General features: G+C 36.8%; 3 protein-coding genes across 6 annotated transcripts; 1 reads left to right on the top strand and 2 right to left on the bottom strand.

Moving 5' to 3' along the window:
* LOC111597764 lies at nucleotides 1-11,220 on the top strand. Of its 3 annotated transcripts, XM_023312621.2 has the most exons (7): nucleotides 3,167-3,314; nucleotides 4,801-5,000; nucleotides 9,106-9,345; nucleotides 9,402-9,578; nucleotides 9,640-9,781; nucleotides 10,135-10,290; nucleotides 10,348-11,219. In XM_023312621.2, exons 2-7 carry the CDS (start codon nucleotides 4,937-4,939, stop codon nucleotides 10,733-10,735), a joined length of 1,167 nt encoding a protein of 388 aa, XP_023168389.2. In that variant the 5' UTR covers nucleotides 3,167-3,314; nucleotides 4,801-4,936; the 3' UTR covers nucleotides 10,736-11,219. The 3 variants fall into 3 exon arrangements, with proteins under 3 accessions (XP_023168388.2, XP_023168389.2, XP_030080654.1); XM_023312620.2 differs by lacking the exons at nucleotides 3,167-3,314; nucleotides 4,801-5,000 and adding an exon at nucleotides 1-360 and having other exon boundaries at nucleotides 10,348-11,220; XM_030224794.1 differs by lacking the exon at nucleotides 3,167-3,314 and having other exon boundaries at nucleotides 4,752-5,000.
* Nucleotides 11,221-11,561: 341 nt separating this feature from the next.
* On the bottom strand, nucleotides 11,562-15,653 carry LOC111597763 (aldehyde dehydrogenase, mitochondrial). Of its 2 annotated transcripts, none has more exons than XM_023312618.2 (6): nucleotides 13,409-13,549; nucleotides 13,253-13,357; nucleotides 13,087-13,187; nucleotides 12,462-13,033; nucleotides 12,056-12,405; nucleotides 11,562-11,998 (listed from the first exon to the last, which is right to left on the bottom strand). In XM_023312618.2, exons 1-6 carry the CDS (start codon nucleotides 13,496-13,498, stop codon nucleotides 11,705-11,707), a joined length of 1,512 nt encoding a protein of 503 aa, XP_023168386.2. In that variant the 5' UTR covers nucleotides 13,499-13,549; the 3' UTR covers nucleotides 11,562-11,704. The 2 variants fall into 2 exon arrangements, with proteins under 2 accessions (XP_023168386.2, XP_023168387.2); XM_023312619.2 differs by lacking the exon at nucleotides 13,409-13,549 and adding an exon at nucleotides 15,453-15,653 and having other exon boundaries at nucleotides 11,568-11,998.
* A 525-nt stretch (nucleotides 15,654-16,178) lies between these two features.
* On the bottom strand, nucleotides 16,179-17,304 carry LOC111597766 (leucine-rich melanocyte differentiation-associated protein). The gene is made up of 4 exons (XM_023312624.2): nucleotides 17,233-17,304; nucleotides 16,752-16,988; nucleotides 16,546-16,694; nucleotides 16,179-16,486 (listed from the first exon to the last, which is right to left on the bottom strand). Exons 1-4 carry the CDS (start codon nucleotides 17,269-17,271, stop codon nucleotides 16,348-16,350), a joined length of 564 nt encoding a protein of 187 aa, XP_023168392.2. The 5' UTR covers nucleotides 17,272-17,304; the 3' UTR covers nucleotides 16,179-16,347.
* Nucleotides 17,305-22,004: the final 4,700 nt, after the last annotated feature.

Below are 22,004 nucleotides of genomic sequence, written 5' to 3'. Positions count from 1 at the left end.
CATTCGCTACGTTTGAACGTTCATTCGAAACGCGCTCGCTTCTGCTAAACATCGACTTGGCTGGATTTTGAGGGCTCTTCAAGTTACAAACGAAAAGCGAAAGACGAAAAATAAAAATAAAAATAAAAATGCGCAGCCAAGTGCTAAGTTTTTGCATTGCAATTTTGTTAATTGTCTGCCTCATGTAGAAGGCACTTCCAGCACGTAAATAATAATTATGCCTGGCACAGTTTTATTATATCGGAGCGCACAGTATGACAGCAAATACGCTGAAGAGCACGCCGCAAAGGATTCGTCGGATAGGCGAAAGTCTGCAGATGCTGAGCCAGGAGGCGCGACGCACAGTTGTGCGCTATGAATGTAAGTGCTTTATCCTCAGGATAAAATTTAGTGGCTCAATTGTAGAATTGTAAAAAAAAGCCAAAATCATAGTAAAGTTCTAAATAAAAGTTTGAGTATGTCAACAATGTTATTAAAATTATTTTTAAGTTTTAATTTGCGAACGTATGTAGGTTATGCTCAGGATAAAATTTAAAAGCAAAATTGGAAAGTTAAGACAAAATTAAAATAATTTTCTGAAGTTTCAAAATATGTCATATATCATAAAACTCTCTTTTAAGTTTAAAGTTGAGAGCGTTAAATTTTATCCTCAGGATAAATTTGTATAAAGTATTTTCATATGAATTTATAAAAAAATATTTTTAGTTCAAATATTTCTTTAAGCTTTTTTTCAAAATTTTTTAACATTTTTCTTAAGCAATTTTGTAAAGTCTTATTTAAAGTGAAAATTTAAAAAATAAAAATGTTAAGTATACGTCATGTGAACTATGAGTCAATTAATGATGTGTTTTTGTAACTGATTCAATGTTGCTGATGTCCGTCTGCTGTAGCATTTGCATTAAATCATGTCAATATGATTGATTATCAAATGTTACTTATGCATAGTACAAAATATCTTAATCTACCAATACTTTTGTGTTGTTTTTGTTTCTGTATCTGTCTCTGTGTTGCCTGTAACGCTGTAATAAATCCATGAAATGTAGTCATAGCCGTAGCTAATTTGCATAAGCTGGCAACGTCATCGCCAATTTGAAAGCCACGTTTCTATTTTCACACATGTTCAAAGGAAGGTAAATAATAAATGGCTGTTTATATTTATGTGATACGTATGTTTATTTGAAAGTATGCATGTTTTGCTTAGAATTTTCCATTAGCAAGATGACAAAACAAATTTGAGCCTTGTAAAAATATAGATTCACAAAAATGTGGCATGAAACTTTAATAATCGCGTTTTAAAGCACTTTTAAAATGAAAAAAAAAATTAGTTCAGGAAATGCTTCCTGTTGACACTTAAACATAGATATGGTCTTAGAGATTAAATTTCGTGCTAAAAAAAAACATTGCTTATCATGTCAACAAAATGCTTGTGTGGTCGAATGTATGTATATATAAGATATAGAGTATATATGGTATATACAATTATGTGTATGCCAAGAAACTTGATATTACATTAGACCATAAACATTGCTAAGTAACTATTCAAGTGTTAAATTGTATGCTCTGTAATCGTACATATACACGTTCACGAAGTGAACTATATTAAGTAGAGGGTTCATATATATATATATATTTATATGCCGTCTTATACACATAACCTAACGTAACAATGTTAGGCCTATGTTGGCATATTAGTAACTGTGCACATAATCTATAAATTAATCTGAAATTTTAGTGTATTTATGCCACAAAAGCTATAGCATTTACAGTTTTTGTTGTTGACATCTTCTATATCCAGATCTATAACTTATAATCAATAAATTTTCAATTGAATTGCAGTTGACTTCTATATCTAGATCTGAAATTTTTAATCAATAATTTTTCTAGCTGGATATCAGTTGATATCTTATACATATAATTTAGATATAGTGTTTAGGATCAATAAGTTTTCCACTGGGATTGGTATTGAAAACTTCTAGAGCTCAATATATGAGTTAGAATCCATCCATCCAATTGGAATTAAAATAGTCAGTTTTCCAATTGGTTTATAGCTACAATCTCTTATAATCTACATATGTAACCTGCGATAATGTTGTTTCCAATTGGATTGCTGTTGGTATCTTATAGAGCTATTAATATGACATGGAATATTGCAAATGGCTTGCCCTTGCCGTATTCTATATCTGAATATGTAACACGGAATGAGTACGTTTTCCAATTGAATATTTCTTGGCACCTTTTACAGCTAAAAATATAACTTCCATGGTCTAACGGTATTAAATTAAACCCATTTCTTAGCTGTCTTTGTACCGTGAACGAGTATTGTGCAGTCGGTTTTAATCAGCTTATTTTTATATTCCAACTACTTAGCACTTAGTAATTGCAATTCAGCTCGAACAAATTGCATTCGATAAGGCAGAGCTTAAAATGTACATTAGCCTAAGAAAAAACAAATGAAATGCGAAAATGAGTTGCTTGAAACCTTAGTGAAATATTTATCAGCGGCCAGATGAAGTTTTTTGTAAAGCAAGAAGAAGAAGGAAAATAAAAAACGAGACGTGCGCCTAACACGCGATGGAAATGCATATTCCTCTGGGGCTCACACACACATGGGAATTGGCCCATTGTGGTTGTTAATTAAGCTCACCTTGAGCAGAGTAAGCGGCTTTCATTCTCAAGGTCATCGCCGACAATTGCGCCCATAAAAGAGAAACTAACTCACAAAAATTCAATATCAACCGCAAGGAATTTTAGTATGCAGAAAGCAAATACTTACAACTTTGATTAAATTTAAAAAAAAAAAACAAAGAAAATATGCAAGAAATTTAGCATTTAGCATAGATTTGTGTGACAACTGAAATATTACGCATACGCCCGCATCAGCGCGCCGAAATGTTATTCGAGCATCGCGAAGAAAAACAAACAACACAAAACAAAAACAAACAAGAATGAGAGAACAACAGCAAAACAAAAAGGCAAGAAACAACAACTCGAATAACCAGTTGCAGGCTGACAAAATCAAAACAAAACTCAAAAGCTACGCGCTCACACACACACTTGCTATCTCGCTCTACCTATCTCTCTCTCTCTCTCTGTCTCTCTGTTTGCCTGCTGTTTGAGTGAAACGCTGGAGAAATATGTTTTTACGAACGCTTGCCGCCGCCTCAGTGTCTGAGCAACTGCCTCGAGCTGCGGTTCGCGTTCCTCGTGCCACGCGTGATTTTCGTTTTATTTATTGTTTCGATACGACATTTCGAATCGGTTTCGGTTTTCCAACGCTTGAGCGCGTCTATGCAAATGAAACAAACAACAATTATGTAAATAGCATAAATATTCAATGAAATTGCTTCTCTTTTTTTTGGGCCTGACTGTTGCGGGGTTATTCGACTGACCCTGAACTGTGACATGCACGCCGGGAGTTGGGCGTCTTGATTGTCTGTGCTAAACAAACTTCTATTTATAGAGCTAATAGCATGGCATAGTCAGTAAGGAGTCCGAGGGCACGCGTCCAAGAAAACTAACAAAAGGTGTTAATTTAACGACGCAAACGTCACACAAATTGAATGTCATCAAAATATACAAGAAAAGAAATACGCAAATTATCTTCATTAGGAATTTCAGTCTTTGAACTGTACTAAATACTTGTGGGCCTTTCTCTGCCTTAACTGCGCCGAATATTGGGTATATTCTAATTTTAGACAGCACTTTTCTAAGTAAAGCCAATTACATTAATCAGTCAATCAGGCTCTTGTTGTTAGAGAAAGTTGCGTAGCTATTATACAGTCAGTCCAACAACATTCAGTTAGTCGGTCTCTCTGTGAGTCAGTTATTTGCTCACACTCAGTACATTTATTACCAACCAATTACTTAAATATATATCAGTTAATCAATCAATCATTCAATCAATGAGTTGGGCACATTCAGTAAGTCAAAGTATCTCAATCCGTTACTCAATCAGTCAGTTAGTCACTTATACTATCAGTCACTCAATCAGCCTGTTAATGAATTAGGCTATCAATCAGTCAGTCAATTAGTCAGTAGATCAGTCAATCAATCAGTCATTCTTTCAGTCAGTCAATCAGTCAGTCAATCAGTCAGTTAATCAGTCAGTCAATCAGTCAGTCAATTAATCTGTCAATCAGTCAATCAGTGAGTCGGTTATTTAATCAGTCAGTCAGTCAATCAGTCAGTCAATCAATCTGTCAATCAGTCAGTCAATTAAACTGTCAATCAGTCAGTCAATCTATCTGTCAATCAGTCAGTCAGTCAATCAGTGAGTCGGTTATTCAATCAGTCAGTCAGTCAATCAATCTGTCAATCAGTCAATCAGTCAGTCAGTCAATCAGTAAATCAGTCAATCAGTGATTCGGTCATTCAGTCAATCAGTCAATCAATCACTCAGTAAATCAGTCAGTCAATTAGTTGGTCAATCAGTCAGCTAATCAGACTGATGGACTCAGTCAGTCACTCAATCAATCAGTTTTGCTTCTCAGCCTTTCAGTCAATCAATCAGCCCATTTAGTCAGTCAAATGTTCTCCCTTTCCCAACTGATTAACCTTTTGACTCTACAAATCGAACTTGCGCGAATTTCACTCTATTTATGACTTTCGTTAATATTTATTGCATTTCACATACACACACACACATACATAATTTGTTGATTACTTTGTTTATAAATTTTCGATTCGGCATCTCTGGATTAGCTGCCATAAAAATCGCATAAAAATAATCGAATGCGCTATATAAAATTCGTGAATTGATGAAAATTCAAGATAAATCATATATTTCTGGTGCTTCACGAGTGTAATTCCAGGCAATTGTTATAGTGCGTGAAACAAATGTTAAAAATTTATACAGAAATTCTGTACAAAAAGTGTTTTATCGAGCATATATATATCGTGTAAACAGCATTATACGAGTACTAAATAAAATGCCAACATGGAGCTGATAAGAAAATACAAACAGGGAAAGTTAACAACGGGCGATGTGCGCAATCTAAATCGTATGTTTGTTCCATTACAATTATATATATTTTTGCATATTGTTATACGACCCTATATAAGTTACATACACACATATATATCTGTTTATATATATATATATATATAAATATATATATTTTTTTATGTATATTTTTATACCTAAGTTTTTCATTTCGAAGACCTTCGCCTACAAAGGGCTGTTGGTGTACAAAAGAAGCAACCTTCGACTGCATATGTATAATTTCATTAGACATATATATATATGTAAATATATATATATATCTAAATATATGTGTGGCATAGCTGAGAGAATTTTTTGGAAGGCGCCTTCATTGGTTACCAAATTGACAGCAAAAATATTTTTATCAATTATGGCAACTTGTTCGTCTGTCGCGCCTGTCATTAGGTCTGTCTGAGTGTGTGTGGAATGCGCCTTTCATCAATAATGCTTTTTCGAAAATGTGCAAACGAATGTTGATGAATGACTTTGACATTAAAACAAGAAGACACACAGCTTAGCTGTGAGGCAAAAATAAAAGAAATTTATATTCTTATTATAGCTTTTATTATTATGAATGGTATAAGGCGAGTGAGAAGAACCCAACTCAGAAGTGAGTACGATATGAGCACTCCAAATGCATTAGATATCAAATTTGATAGACATTTGATATAAGTATGTATATATGTATGTGTGTAGATGTAGGTATATCCAATGTGATGCACTTGACGTCTGCTGCAGCGACTTGTATATGAGACTGAATAAAGACTAGAAGACATTTGAATAAAGTCTGGCATCAGAAACTTTTTTTAATAAACTCCGCAATAAATATACACATATGCAGACATTAATATATACATATATATATATATATATATATATATATATAAAATCATATATATATAAAATCAGAGTGCAATTTGTACACAAATTGACACTTGCTGCCTCAATCATAAAGGGCAGAAGTGAGACTTACATAAAAACGCTCTTAGCTCACACTACAAGTCCTACAATTTGCGTAAGCAAATAGTTCCAGGTGCTAAATTGGCCTAAAGGCTTTGGCAAATGTGTTAATTTTTCTTCTTTTGCACGCTAATTGGGTAGTGAACGGTAGCACCTGAAGCTATCTCCCAGCCCCTGCACCTGCCTCCGGCTGCCGGCTGTTCACACAGCATTTTGGTGGCTCTGACGTTGGGCTATATTTGTTTGGGCTTGCTGAAATATTAATAAACAATTAACTTGTGCAGCCAACGGCGCCAAGTGCTGTGTGGGCGCAGTTCATGGCAGATAAATGCGCATACGCCATGTGGTTCAAGTCAATAAAATAAAGGCAACTGCAAATAACATGAAGTAGCTTCCGGCTGAGATGGCAACGTCGAAGCTAGTCTAGCTCTATAAACTGAACTGAATATACTCCAGACTGCTTGGGGTTCTGTCGGAGATTATGTAGTTTCTTTGTTAGTTCTGTGCTTATAAGGCGCACAGCTGGCATCTCATGAAGTCAAGCAATACTTGATTTGGATTCTGTTTGTTTCATATCGCGTTTCGAGCCGTAATATTTATTTATAACTCGTTTTATAGAATTACGCCATCGTCTGGCCCCCATGAGCCATATTCAGTTACACAAATCGGCAATTTGACTGACCGAAAATAGTTGCCCGCGGTGCTAATGAGACTCTGGGCTAACATTGTGACTAAATGGCCAAATGCCCGGTCCCTCGGCAGTTGCTTGCCGGCCGCCAGTTCTGGAGCTGGGGCATGATGTCATTTGCTGCAACGCACAAGCCCAACCTAGCTACAACAGAGACCATATGTATTAGAATTAAGAAAGAATGATGCAAACTTTTCAGCAATAATTTATGCGTTCAATTGTGCATGAAGCCTACTCATTATTCGTTATTCATTCGTCATCTGCGCACTTGCATATATTATCAGTCACTTTGCTATTGAGTTTATGATTTTGTATTAATCCTTGCAAATCATAAAAATCGTTTCAAGTATGAAATTAAAAAAAATTTCCACTTATGGTGAGACAACAAAACGAATAAATTGAATTGGCCTAAAACTGACTGCTTGATACTCGCTCAGAGTGATGGCAATATATTATCAGATGAATCACGAAAAACAACTCGAGCTGCATTCATTTAAAGATTTGAGCTCCTTAGCTCTTAAGTTAAAGTTATCGGTTTTTTAACATTTAATCGATCTTCAGCATTTAAAATAAGTTTGCTTAAGGTCTTAAATCAACTTCTCCTCTTTTAAGTATATTCCAATATCTATTCAACATTTCAGTGACCAAACCCATATACTCTCTTTCACATTTGTGAACGGGCATACCAGAAAAATAAAACAGCATTTTCATTTGGACTTTTATGATCGCACACATATTTCAATTCGTAAATATGTTTGTTGACTTTTAGCCACAATGCATTTCTCATTTGACTGCTTGAACATTTCGTTTCATTTAATTTATTTCGCTCGGCGTTTTAACATTTGTCTGTGAACTCGGCGTGTCGGAAATTTAGCATCAATTGAAATGGATTTTATTGAGCAGCTCCGTCGCTAATTTCGACGTCATCGGCCAATGTTGTCATGTTGTTGTTGCCATTAAAATACCCCTTGAATATGTGATAGTAAGCGGAATATCCGAATGTAACGGGCAAAGGAGTTCGTTGTTGATCTCAAAAACTAATATATATTCTTAATCGGAATATCTTACTTTTTGACTCAATCAGTTGAAATTGTTGTTATTACTCTGGAGACTCATTGAGTTAACACAACAGCAGTCTAAGATAAATTTTCATAATATCGATAAGTATCGATTATAAAGCAGCTCTGAGCTGAGTACTGGATACTATTCGACTCACTCATTATCGATTTGTTGATGCAGAAGCTAGTAAATATTTTGAGTTTTATAATATCGATAAATATCGAATTTAAAAAGAGCTCTGAAAAGCATCTCTAAACTGGTCGAAAATTATTATACGTCTAAGGCATAGTACTTATTATTTTATTGGTCAGTTAAGTAGCAACGCTCCATATATTTTTTTACATATGCGTACATTTCAGAAATGTCGATAAATATCGTTTTTTAAGGCACGCACCCATCATTCGGGTGACATTTTCTTAATATTGCGTTCATAGTTCATAAATCAGCTAATATAAATAAGTTTCTTAAAATTAAAAGTCGATTTTTATAATATCGATAAATATCGAATTCGATTCTTAATTAGTTACAATGAAAATCCACGTAATAATGCATGGCTAACTCACGAACAAGATACTATACCTATGTCTATTTCCCTCAAATCGATAAATATCGATTTCACCTGTCTGTCATAGGGTATCTTTCGGCTAGCGCATATTTATTATATCATTGATTGTTTTCGTGGCTCGTTAACCAAGCCATACAACATCTGCCATGATATCATGCCTCCAATATAAACTCTGGCCAGCTAGTTTATGGACTGCGTGTGTGTGTGTGTGCGTATGTTTTCACAATGTCTTCTAGTAAATTTACGAACTTGTATACAAAGAGAGACGCCGCCACGTCTATTCGCAGCTCCACCTTCTTCTATTGTAAACGATGCTGTTCGTGATGCTTCGCCAGCTACGCGCAACAATTTATCATCTTCCGTTAAGCCTTACCAAAAATATCAGCTATGCTCACAATATTTCAGAAATAAATCACACTCGCCTTAATATAGTTGTAATGGAATATATATCATTGAATATTAAGTATACATAGATCGTAATATGAAATAATGATGCATATATTGAAAGATCTATTTGGCTCTTTGTTCATGATTAAGCAATTAATATAGAAACAGTTCGAGTTCAGAGATGTGATTTTTATCAGTATTCACTTATAGTAATATGATATTATAAAATTTAATTCAAATATCTCAATTTTTCTAAGTGATAGAAAAAATGTTAAATTTCAAATTTAAAGAAAAAAATGTATATAAAATTTTGTTGAGTTTTTGTTTAGATAAAAAATATTTGAAATTATATGAATTTTATTTAATTTTACCATACTAAGCTCTAGTAGCTTTGTAGTGTATTATTCCCATAGCTTCTTTTACCTATTATTTTTTTAACAATTTGCTTCTATTTTGTCTTTCCAGATATCGTTATATGTCTCATGGTGCTTGTGGCGATCTTTTCCATTCTGTGGAGCGTTTCCTTGCACATGTTGTCCGGCGATTTCAATGAGGGAATCATCAGTGCCAAAATAATGTTTAAGGATCGCGACTATGGCCAAATGAATGAGAAAAGCAAAGGGATTATCGAACACGATCTACAGCAGCTGGGTCGACTGCCGTATGAATTCAATGAGACGCCGCAACCGCTGAAGAGTGACAGCCGTAAGTAGAAACGCGTCTCGCCTCACAGAAGTAAATATGAAATTGATCTTCAACAGAAACCAAAAGGCCAAAATACAAATTTGAACATATCTACGAGACGAAGGACAATGCGCCGCTGCTAGCGCGTTTGGTCAGCGATCAGGAGCGAGCCCAGGAGGATGCGACAACCACAACAAATGCTCCGCCCAAGGTTGTGCCGAACGCTGAAGCGGATCTCAAATTTCTGGCTAGCCGTAAGAGGAGAGAAAACCGAGCGCAGAGTACTTGAGTCTCTAATGTTTATGTTTATTGCAGAGTCTGTCGATACACATGCCACACGCTGGAGTCGCGGCATTGGCGCACAATTTGTTTATGCCTTTCCACTGATATCGGAAATCGTGGCCATTATCTGGACGGCCATGTGTCTCATCTATCAAACGGGCAGCAAGAAAACATCGTAAGATTGCATATTTACTAGAGGTCTCAATATAAATAGGCTCTACATAAGGGTATATACATAAGTATATAAGTGTAGCGTGTGAGTCTAGACCTGAACAAAAGAAGCAAGAACTGCCTGGCAGATATTTAGAACGTATACCTTTTAGCATGGTAAATAAGGTATATTGGCTTTGTCTTTCATAAATGATATTTGATCTTGATATATAATTCTCCTTTTGTATTCCCATAAATTGAGAACCAAAAGCTAAAAAAATGGTTCCATTGACACAGGGTTCAGGGTATCTTATAGTCGCATACTTCCAACTAGTCAGCTCTATCCAACTTTCATATATCTATTCCAATTGCTTGCAGAGTGCTGCCCAAGCCGTGGCGCATAGTCGTGCCCTCCATAGCGATCTTCGCGCTGATGAGTCTGGGCAGCGTTGCCTATACGATACTGACCAATGGCTATCTGCGACGACTGTGCGGGCAGCTGCGGCAGGGTCTCACCAATCCCTGGGCCATTAGGTGAGTTTCAAGACAAGATTTGCTTGAGTTAACTGATTATCCAACCGCTCACTTTAGTTGCGGAGATGCCATCGCCCTGCTGCGTCCGCGCATACACGAGCACAGCGTCGCACATGATGCCTATCTGGATCTCTTTCGCTGCAGCTATAACATCAGCATGGTTCTGTGGTTCTTGGCGCTGTTGATCATGATGCTGCGCTATATATTTGCCATAGATTTCCAGCTGGTCGACATTGACGATATGTTCGATCGGCCGCAGCCCATACAGCCCGTCTATACGGAGGTGCAGCAGAGCAGTCCACAGCACACGCAGCAGTTGAGACCCAGGTCCGAGGATGATTTCCAGAGCGCCAAGTCACGGCTCAGCGAAATGGCCATGCCGCTGCTCGACTCTAAAGGCCAAGAGCAACAACAGCAACAAACACACTTAACAACTGTGGCCTAAGTCTTGACTTTGCCACAAGTTAAAGCACATCAGAAATCTCAGGTTTATTTTTATACAATTCTTTTAGAGCACAAAGCAGAACCTAAAAGCAAACAAGCTGAACAAATGGAAGAGTTGACTTCGGCATGCCGAAGTTGAAATATCCTTGCAGTTGTAGCAGTTTCTTATTTGACCCATTTGGAAACTATACAAAAATATCAATTGCCCTACTTAACTGGCAAAATGCGATAAGCTTTATCACGCCAACCCTCATGAGCAGCTTATCAACATTTTATTGTTGCCATAGCAGTAATCAGTTCCTAATTTTAAATTGATATAGAGCTTTAAATTGAAGCGATTGACTTTGTTTTACGTATATTATATAGAATTCCATTGCTGCTTAAATCTTGAGGCATATGTGATTGGTAAACAAAGGAATTGTTTACACGGCTAATGCCATGTATCAGGTAATAAATAGTAAACATTTTCGCTGGCCAGTTTAGCAAATTGGAGTTTTAGAACTTATTACAGAACTCGGACTAGCTTGAATGAAGCTGCGCGAACTTCAAAAAGATTTTACTTAAATTATATTATTTACAAAAAGAAAGTTCACTTTAGCTAAAAAAGAAAATTACTTCCGATCGCGTCAGACCTCAACTTGTATGCTGCTCAAGCACAAATATATTGTTTAATAATTCAGATTTACATATTTTTCTCTACTTCTTCAAGGATATTTCAAATTTCCGCTTCTCTGTCTGCTAAAATACCACAAAAAAAAAGAAAAAATCAAAAAAGGTTTCGAACAATTCAATGATATTAACTAAGCCTAAGCTAAGTAAACTCGTGCCTCGTTTTAATTTATATAAAAATAATTTAATCGTGTTTAGTTTTCGAAGTGTAGATTTTAATTGAAATGCAATAGTCTAACCACAAAGCCGAAAGGTGCAAATAAAATACAAATATTCCAAATACAAAGTGGAGCCCACCTTCTTAGAGCAGCTTCATTGTGATGGTCTTGGTCTCCAAATAGTTGTCCAGGCCATCCTTGCCCAGTTCGCGACCTATGCCGGAGTGCTTGTAGCCACCGAATGGTGTTTGCGGCAGAACGGCATCATAGCAGTTGATCCACACGGAGCCGGCGTCCACGCTGTTGGCGAACTTCATGGCCTTGTTGATGTCGTTGGTGATGATGCCGGCGGCCAGGCCGTACTGCACATTGTTGGCCCGATCGATCATCTCGTCAATGGAACTGAACTTGAAGATGGACTGAACGGGTCCAAAGATCTGAAAGGCGATTGTATTTACAATTGTTGAAAGGATAAGTATTCAGTTTAGCTATACCTCCTCCTGGGCAATGCGCATATCATCCTTGACGTCGGAGAAGACGGTGGGCTCAATGAAGTAGCCCACATTGCCAATACGTTTGCCGCCCGCCTGCAGCTTGGCGCCCTGCTGCTTGCCGCTCTCAATGTAGCCCAGCACTTTGGTCATCATTTCCTCATCGATTTGAGGGCCCTGCAGCACCTTCTCGTCGAAGGGATTGCCCACGGTGCGCGCCTTGGCCTTGGCAGCAGCCTTCTCCACGAACTTGTCGTAGATCTTCTCGTGCACATAGGTGCGACTGCCTGCGCAGCAGCTCTGGCCGTGATTGGAGAACAGCGCCTCGTGGGTGGTGTCCACAGCATAGTCAACTGCAGGGCAAACCAATGCAATGGAAGTTCTCAAAGTTGGCTCATGCCATACTCACTATCTGCGTCCTCGAATACAACGACTGGACTCTTGCCGCCCAGCTCCAGGGAGACGCGTTTCAGATTGGAGGTGGCTGCCGCCTGCATCACGACGCGTCCAATGTCCACGGAGCCGGTGAACGCCACCTTGGCAATGTCCGGATGCTCGCTGATAGCAGCACCTGCAGTGGGTCCAAAGCCGTTTATCACATTGATGACACCCGCCGGGAAGCCAGCTTCCTTGGCAAGCGCAGCCATATGGAGGGCTGTGAGCGGTGTTTGCTCCGCAGGCTTCATGACGATGGTGCAGCCGACGGCCAGAGCGGGTCCCCACTTCCAGGCCAGCATCAGCAATGGATAGTTCCAGGGTATAATCTGACCCACCACACCCACAGGCTCCTTGCGAGTCATTGCAATGAAGCCACCAGCGGGTATGGTATCGCCAAAGAACTTGTCCGTCCAGCCAGCATAGTACTGCAGCGTCATGATCGAGATGGTAACGTCGAAGAGTGCCTCCGCATACGGCTTGCCATTGTCCTGGGTCTCAATGCTGGCCAGGAAGTGCTTGTCGCGCTCCATGAGCTCACACAATCTGCAAAGGTTTGGCCGTTAATAGGAAAGAGAACGGAAGGCAAAGCCACTCACTTGTTCATCAGGTTTGTGCGCTGCAACGGACTCATTTGACGCCAGGCGGAGCCACGATGGAAGGCCTTCTTGGCAGCAGCCACAGCTAGATCCACATCAGCCTAGGCCAAGGAAGGGCATGCACATAAGATAAGAAAAGTAATTTGCATTCGACTTGCTGGCTCACCTTGCTGCCCTCGGCCACCTGGACGATCTCCTTGCCTGTGGCCGGATTTTGGGTGGCAAAAGTCTTGCCGGATACCGCGTCAACGAACTCATTGTTGATGAAGAGCTGCAAGTGGGGATGGCATATGTAAATTCTCAGTGGCTGTCAAAGTGTTACCTCACTGTAGGCAGGAGGGCAGCGCTCATAGCCGGAGCTGTAGCAAGCCAGCTGCACCACCTGCCGCGTGACTAATTTGCGCCACTTCATCAGCGACCTCTGCCCCTTGCTTACTTATTACGATCTTAACGAGTTGTCAGTCAGGCTAAACACGCGACAGTTTTGCTCAATGTAAATACAATTGAAATTCCAATCTCAATTCAAAACAGACTTCATAAATTGAGCATCAGCATTTGATGACATTGTCAGAGGCAATTTGCTAAAGTGCAGTTTTTGAGTCATTTAATGTTCACTTAACGCATCCATAATAATTCACAAAAGACATGTGATTAAAATATTTAAACTGCGCTAAACAGGGTATCCAACTACCCACTTGACTTGTTGACGCGAGCGCAACTAGTCTCATATTGTGTTGGTTCCTTATCAACTCGGTGATTACCAGAGCCCACGCAGGCAATATAATAATTATATGATTATTTGTTGTTGAAGTTGTGTATGCAATGAAAATTGAGATAATACTTTATAAAGAGTTCAACAGATCAAGAACGGGACTATAGATGCCTGTGCTATTTATAAATGTATATACTTTTGTTATAATGAAGCTTGGGCGGTTCCCAGAGCAAGGCATTTGGATTCTTTAGTCTGTCTTTAGCTCAATATATACTTAATGATGTTGAACATCTAAGTAGGCATAGATATAGAGGGATATATATAGATATAGAATATAGATATATCTTCTTGGTCTACCAACCAGTTGAGATATATATATATATATATATATAGAATAAAGATATAGAATCTGCCCATTATTGCACATCTCTCATCTCATCCAGACATACAACAGGACACGAACCAGCATCTATATACTTATATATCATACTTTATGTATACTATATAATATATATATATATATATATACATATTCTATATAAGACACACAATTTGTATATATATATTATTATACTATATACTATCTATATATTATATATACACCTACACTATTTTCAAGACTTCTGCCTGCAAAAGATCAGGCTATATTTTTTATCTCTCAGCCCATCACATCCACTACTTCATCGTCTGTCCTTAAATATTTTAGAATTTACAAAAAGAAAAACTTGCTTCAGATTATAAACGTAGCCAGTCGAAGAGCTCAGCGACTAATGCAATTTAAATTCTATTTAAAGATTGTAATAAATATTTATAAATATAATAAATAATATTTCAAGTTTTATAAGAATTTTTCAGAAATTTATATATATAGATAGATATAATATAATAATAGTTATACCTCTTCTAACTACCATATTATATGGCTTCCATGGATAGTCAAAGCTACAGACTTAGTCTTTATAATATATATCACAATTTCCATGCAGCTTATCTTCAATTTTGTTTTGTTAGCTTTTCTACAGTTATAAACTTTGCATATCAGGCATAAAAGTATATATATACCTATATATATATTGAGTCTACTATACCCTCTTAGTTATGTTTGAAGAGTGCTTGTCATTGTCAGCTGATAAAGCGCCAGATGGGCGGGAGCACAACGAATTAGGTTTATCAACAAATTAAGTATATCAACACAATTATTTAAAACATATCGCGCTTTGGTCGTTCACTCACATATAAAATATATACGTTATATGATTATATATACAGACATGAAGGGGTTGAAATTCTTGAATGTTGCGACACAAAACCAGTTTTCATTACGTTTGTTTTTAACAGGCTTTGCAAACTCAAAACAAACTGAATTATACGATAACGATTTCGAGTTGCACTTATTTCATTTTGTAAATTTAATAACTAATGAAAACACTTTTTTGTTCAACTATAATATATGCAGTTCAAGGAGCCAAGTTTCTGCCAACTACTTGGCGCAGTCTGTTGCTAACTCTAGTCATGCAATTGATATTCTGCACTCATTATATTTGTTTGTTATATACATATATACTATATATATATATATATATATATATATATATATATATATACTATATCAGCAATAGATACGTTCTATACACTCATACGGCTGTTTACTTACCTTTGTGTATTTGGGCTGTGCCGTGGAATTTGCCATATTGAGACTGATTGATTGAGCCGCCAGTTAACTTCTTGAGCGTTCGCAATAAACTGAAGCTGATCTTGTTTTCTATATTCTTTATATAGCGGCTGTTCCCATATGGTTCGCCTTTATCGCTATCACTCTTTGCTGCTGTCCTTCTCTATCTGTTCTGCCGGCCGGCGAAAGGCGAACTGAAAATATGTCTGTGAAGCTGTCTAATGTTTATATATTCATATACCCTGTAAAGCCAAAAGCAAGAGGAGGTTTGCTTTTGCGTAATCATTTTGTACCTGACTTGATTCCAAATGCTTGTTTTTTATGATACTTACAAAATAGAGAAAATAAAGGAAATATTCTTAAAAATAAATAAATACATATATTTGTTAATTGAAATAAAAACAGATTATTTGTTGCTATAGCTAAAAAATAGTATATTTGTTTATATTTTCATTTCAGTGTTTTTAAATATATTTTTCTATTTTTCGTTCAATTTTTTTATGTTTTCTATGCATACATATATTTCTAATTATTAAAACATTATAGTTTTTGTGTTATATGATTTTTGCTCTTATATTTATTTAAAATTTTATTTTTTAAATTTTCAAAAAATTTTCTAGATATGTTTCATATGTTTTTGCTAAATTTTACGTGGTATTTTAAAGTTGTGCTTTAATTTATTTTTGCGCTTTATGTTTTATGCGCTTGTTCGCCTGCCAATAAAAGCTTCAACATTTGAGCTTTTATCACAAATAATGGGTGCATGTCGTAGCTAAAAGCAGTTTTTTCTGTTATAAAAATACAGGTATTTATGATTTATATCATTGAGATTTTATCAGTTAAGTCAAGTAAATAAGGAATTTATATCTGGAAATCTTCAGAGTCTTGTTGTGCTTACAGGTGAATTGCCAGCTCTATCGTATCGCTTGAGGGGAAAGCTCTCATAGCTGAAGGAACGTTTGACCAGTGCGTGATCAAGAAATTTCAGTTTAACAAGCGATTGTGCGATAAAATTGCTAAAAATAAAGAGAAAATGTATATTGAATTGAGTTGAATAGCTAATTGATTTGCCCACCTGTAGTATGCGTAATCATAATCTAAGTAGCTGGAGAACGGCTGCAAGTGGAGGCCATCGGGGCAAATGGGATTGCCATGGAGACTTAGGTACTGTATGTTGGGAAAGAGTCGTCTGATAAGCCGGATTGTTGCTGCCAGATCACTGAACTGCAATTGAGATACCCTATAATTACAGCTTAGCGAGCATATGCACTTGCCACACACCTCGTTTTTGTTCAACATCAGCACCTCCAGCTGTGGCAGCGGCACAGCCAACGTGCGCAGCTGCGACTCGTGCAAGCGATTGCCATCCAGGACCAGATAACGCAGCTGCTCGAACGCCGCCAGCCAGGAGAGATCCTTGAGGCAATTATTACTCAAGTCCAAGTGTTCCGTAATCTCGGCATAGCGCTGCACCACTTCAGGGGGCATCGAGCGCAGGTTTTGTTGCACCAGAATCAGCTGAACAAATATAAATAGAAAAATTCATTCAGATCGAATGTTACCAGTTGCAGCATGCTCTGTTCCAGAGCTCTTAGAGTGTGACTTAGTGTGTTAGCTAAGCAGTTTTTGAATTTGGAATACTCGAACTCAACACTCAAATATTTGATTATGACTAAATAGACTCTCTCTCTTCTTATGTGTACAGGGTATACACAGAGTTTGCATTTGAGAATGTGATGAGATAAGCACGCATTAAACTCACCTGCTCGCTGTAGTTGTCGTCGTCATCTAATACTTCCATATTTCCACAGACCTATTTAGTTCAAGTCTCTAGTCTGGTCTCTACGTCTGGTTGCGGATCTTCTCGTGCGGAATTGCAGTTGATAACTGCCCGCATTTGTGAATTATTGTGTTGTATTTTTTGTTGTTTAATCTTTCCACTTCGTCTTTGCGTTGTTTATTTTCTTTGGCTTCTTTGAGGTTCGACGGCAAAGCTTTCGCGCTGAACTTGCTCAAGGTAGTTAGTAAGAGCAGAAGACGAAGCGAACAGCTGAGTTACTGATAAGCAGCACAAACACGGCACATAGATGGCGCCACATTACAAATTTTACAGAGTCGTACTTGACCTTGAAAAGGGTTTTTGCATGAATAGTGAAATATTTTTATAATTATTTTCACTGTAAATCGAAAGAAATATCTCTAAAAAAAGTATATAAAAATTATATATTAAACATATTGTAAAATATTTAAAAGAAGTTCCAATTGTTAATATTAACAGTTGGATGAAGAAACTTTATTTTAACAGCTTTTTTGATATACAGATTAAATGATATAACATTTAGCAGCTGGATATATCAACTGTTAACTGTTGATAGTAGGAAACTTAGTATAGCTTTGATAGTCAAAGTGAAGTCATTGACATTTAACTACATGTTAAATTGCATGTCAATTTGAGCAAATATGATATGTGCTGCATTTGCTTATCACTGCAGCATTTAAAAATACTCTACATCTAGTCTATATATACGCTTGACCATGTTGCGTATACGTCAAGTGCGCCCAAAAAAAACAAACTTTTTAATTGAAGCTAAATGCACATAAAATTCCCCCATAAATCTTTTTGCGCACTCGACTAGGCGTATGCCACTAAGTCCTCCAGCCGAAAAAAGGGGAAGGGGGAAGGGTACGGCATCGCATGCGATTTAGTGGCAGAGCGCCTGCAAATACATGTTTAATTGCCAGTTAAGCCGCCAGGGTAAACACAAATGATGGTCGAGAGTCAAAACGAACCCGAAAACCAAAACGAGTCAAAGAGCCCAGCGCAAAACAAGCGCTGACAAGCGAATTCGTTTGGGGCTCCACAAACTGAATGGCAAATGCAAAGTTTGCGGCAGCAAATGTTGTGATTGACTGCAAATGGCTAACGAAATGCTCTGTGTGTGCTTGTGTGCGCTGGCCAAAAGCAGATTGTGGCTGATAGAGGGGGGCCAAGGCGAGCGAGCGGTGCACTCTTAGCGCCAAACAATAGCAGATGACAGCATAAATAAACAAAGTGCGAGATACAAATTGCGGCGGCAACAGTATTTAACTAGGCATTGTACTCAATGAAACATGACACACACATACACACACACACACACTCGCACTTAAGCACACACAGCTAGCAAGAGTGAGTTGCAGATACATGCACTGGCATTGGCGGCATCCATGAGATACGTCAGCGAAACAAATCGATTTGTAAGTGCGTGTCAGGCTTTGTAGGCATTAGACTCCCTCAAAGAGTGCGTGTGTGTGTGTGTGTGTCACGCCTTGTACGCCTAACCGTTAACTGTTGTTGCTATTGCTGCCTTTTGTTGCATTCATTGATTTGCCGTGCTTTGGTTCACCTTACGCCCGCCGCCCACCTGTGCTTATCATACTCCTTTTATATTTTTGTGGTTTTGCGTAGTTTGAACTTTTATGTCTCTGTCATGGTGGGCAGCAAATAAAAAAGCTCTTTGTGCGTGTTTGTTGATCTTTATTTACTTGACTCTACTTCACTTTATGTACGCACTTATTGCATTCAAACCACAATTATTCATTATTTTTTGTGTGCCCTGCACGCGGCATTATAATTCAATGTCAATGTTTTCTCTTTCTCTAATCACGTCATGTTTCTCTTTCTATTCCACATTTTTCGTGTCGCCTCCCTTAATTATTGTAATTATTTGCAGAAGGTTTCTGAACTTTCGCCTTTTTAATGGCATTTCGAGCCAAGATATGCGTCACTTTTAGCCATTAAAGTTTATTGATCTGAGACGAAAGTACACAGTGAACAAATGGTTCTAACTAGCGATAAAATACTTCACAAATTTCAAATTCTCAAATAAATTCATAAAAAATAATAGTGAAATTAAACTATAAAATAATATATACATTAAATTTAAGTCTTAATTGAATACATTCTATTCTCTTTCAAGTGTCAATTCCTAGAAATTATCAAGCACTTAAGCTCCATTAAAACATTTGATTGTTTCCACTTTAGCGACGTGCTCGGGTAAAAAATAGGCTTACTCATACACAGGCTTGTAGACATAGCTTTCATTTGAGTTTTCTGGTCGATTCGAAGGCTAGGACCCTTTTGTCGGCGCCCATTAATGCTCATTATTCATTGTAATTGAAGAGCCATGGATACCTCACATGACATCAGCACTGCACCCACAACAAGCCACGCAAATGCCAACCGTCCACCTGGCCACCCACCTGTCCACCTGGCCATCTGCACACCAATTGCCAAGCACTGATGTGGCAGGTGGGCGTTACAAAATGAAAACAAGAAAAAGAAGCCAAAACCTGAAGCAGAAGCACTCGTGTAACTCCAATTTAAATTACTTCCTACGGGTCGTATACGTTATATAAGACAGAGCACGATAATTGCGATTGCTATTGCGATGGCGCTCGCTTAGCGTCAAATTAAACGACCTTGTGCATAGCTCGACAGTCATTTGGTCTGTGGGTTAGCCAGCCCACCCGCCCACTGTGCTTCATTCGGCAAAATGTGTATTTCACATGAATAGACACAAATAGAAAAAAAATACGAAACAAAATATAAATAAAAATAAAAACAAAAAAAAAAACGAGACTCAAATCGTTCAGTGTTGAGCGTTAATTAACAAGATAATCGTTGGAGACGTCGCACACTGATTGAAGGCCGCTGGAAAACAGAAATCAAGTTAAGCAAATAATGTAGATATACTAACAATTGTAAATATCAAAATAAAACGAAAAACAAATGTTATTGCAATAAGAAATATTAATAAAATGGAGCAAATTGAATTTTCAAAATATAAATTAAGCTTAATTAAAATAAAAGAAAATTACATTGATTAAAAATAAGATTTATTAGGGGTTAGAGAGCATAATGTTGTGTTGTTCATAAAAATAGTAGTGCTAGGCTATACAAAACATAAGCAAATGAAACTTTACTTTTTCCGTTGAAAAATCAAAAGATTCCCAATTTTTGTCTAGAGTGGAATTCAAAAACTAGAAATGAGAAAAAGTCCCGTTACTTTCAGCGAGAATCCATTTGCTTTTGATGCTGTTAGAAAGATGCATTAAAAATCTGTTGTTCATAGAAATAGTAGTGCTCCAAGTAAGAACTAGAAAACAATAAATAACACTAGTAAATTAAATAAAAAAACATAACATTTTCGATGTAATTAATTATGTTACAATTTACTGATTGAAATTTATTGGAATTTCCATTTATTTACATTCTACTGGGTAAAGAAAAACTAGAAAAAAATATATTATCAATTAAAATAGATGTATATATATATATAAATATTTATAAAAAACCTATTTATATTTCTACTTAATTATTATTAAAGTGACAATAAGGAAGATTGATTGGAGAAGCAGATCTGCGCGGGATACAGAGTATCTTCTAGTCGGGCACTCCCGATTAGATCACTCTTGTTTTCATTTTCAGGCCTAATGTCTGCAGAAACTAGCAAAAACATAAAGAAATAAATATCAAATGTTCAAATGAATGTGCTTTAAATGGAACACTTAAATAAATTTAAACTGGGCTACGCACACACACACAGAGAGGCAGACAGCTTCCAGGTGAGCTGCTACCTGTGCCATCATTATCATATTCAATCATCATTATCGCCATTATCTGGCTAAGCCATTAAGTAATTTGCTCGAACGGTTTGTCAACAAACATTTTGGTTTAGCTTTGCATCGGCGCGACGCCGCGAAGCGTCGGCTCAAGTTGAGCCTCCTGTGTCGAGTGGTTGCGATGGCAACGGCGGGGAATGCGATGCGCTGAAGGCGTTCATGACACTCATTTACAAATTGTCATAATTTGTTTAATGTAGGTTGAAGCGTTTAAATGTGTAACACACTTTGCCAAGATTTTCATGCTTTTTACTCTATTTTTGCTCTTTGTGGTAAAAGTGAAATTCATAAAAATTAAATAACTTTATTTGATTTGATAAAAATATTTAATAAAAAATTGCAAAATGTTAAAATTGGCAAAATAAGTAATAATAACTAAATAGTTAAAATAAAATAATATAAAATATAGAAAACAAATAAATAAAATAGAAAATAATATAAAGTGTATACAAAATATAAAAATATATACATTTTTTTTTTAAATAAGAAAGCGCAGTTATATAAACTAATTGCAATACGTAAACTAAAATAATTTGTATTGAATTTTATTTATAATAATTGAACAAAATTTTGTTTCAATTTTTTTTAATTTTTTAATATTGTTCAAAAATTTAAATTTGTATTTAAAAAAATTGAAAACTTTTTTTTTATAATTTTCTGTAAATTGTTTAACAAGCAATTAAAGTAACACTGTTGATTGAAGTATATCTATGGATCTCATACCTTGAGCGAAGGAGTCCTTGATAAGGCCTCTTTGGATTCTATTAGCTGAAAATAGCTGCCGACAGCAGACAGCAGACTGGGCCACTTTTTGAGTAGAGTTCGTCTTAGCAGCGTTGAACGCGCTGGCTATGGAGGCATTGACCAACT

The sequence above is a fragment of the Drosophila hydei genome, unplaced genomic scaffold (assembly GCF_003285905.1).
Source record: "Drosophila hydei strain 15085-1641.00,03,60 unplaced genomic scaffold, DhydRS2 tig00008119-arrow-pilon, whole genome shotgun sequence".
NCBI lineage: Eukaryota > Metazoa > Arthropoda > Insecta > Diptera > Drosophilidae > Drosophila > Drosophila hydei.
Note: the sequence above shows the minus strand (reverse complement) of the source record. Positions and strands in the feature narration are given on the sequence as shown.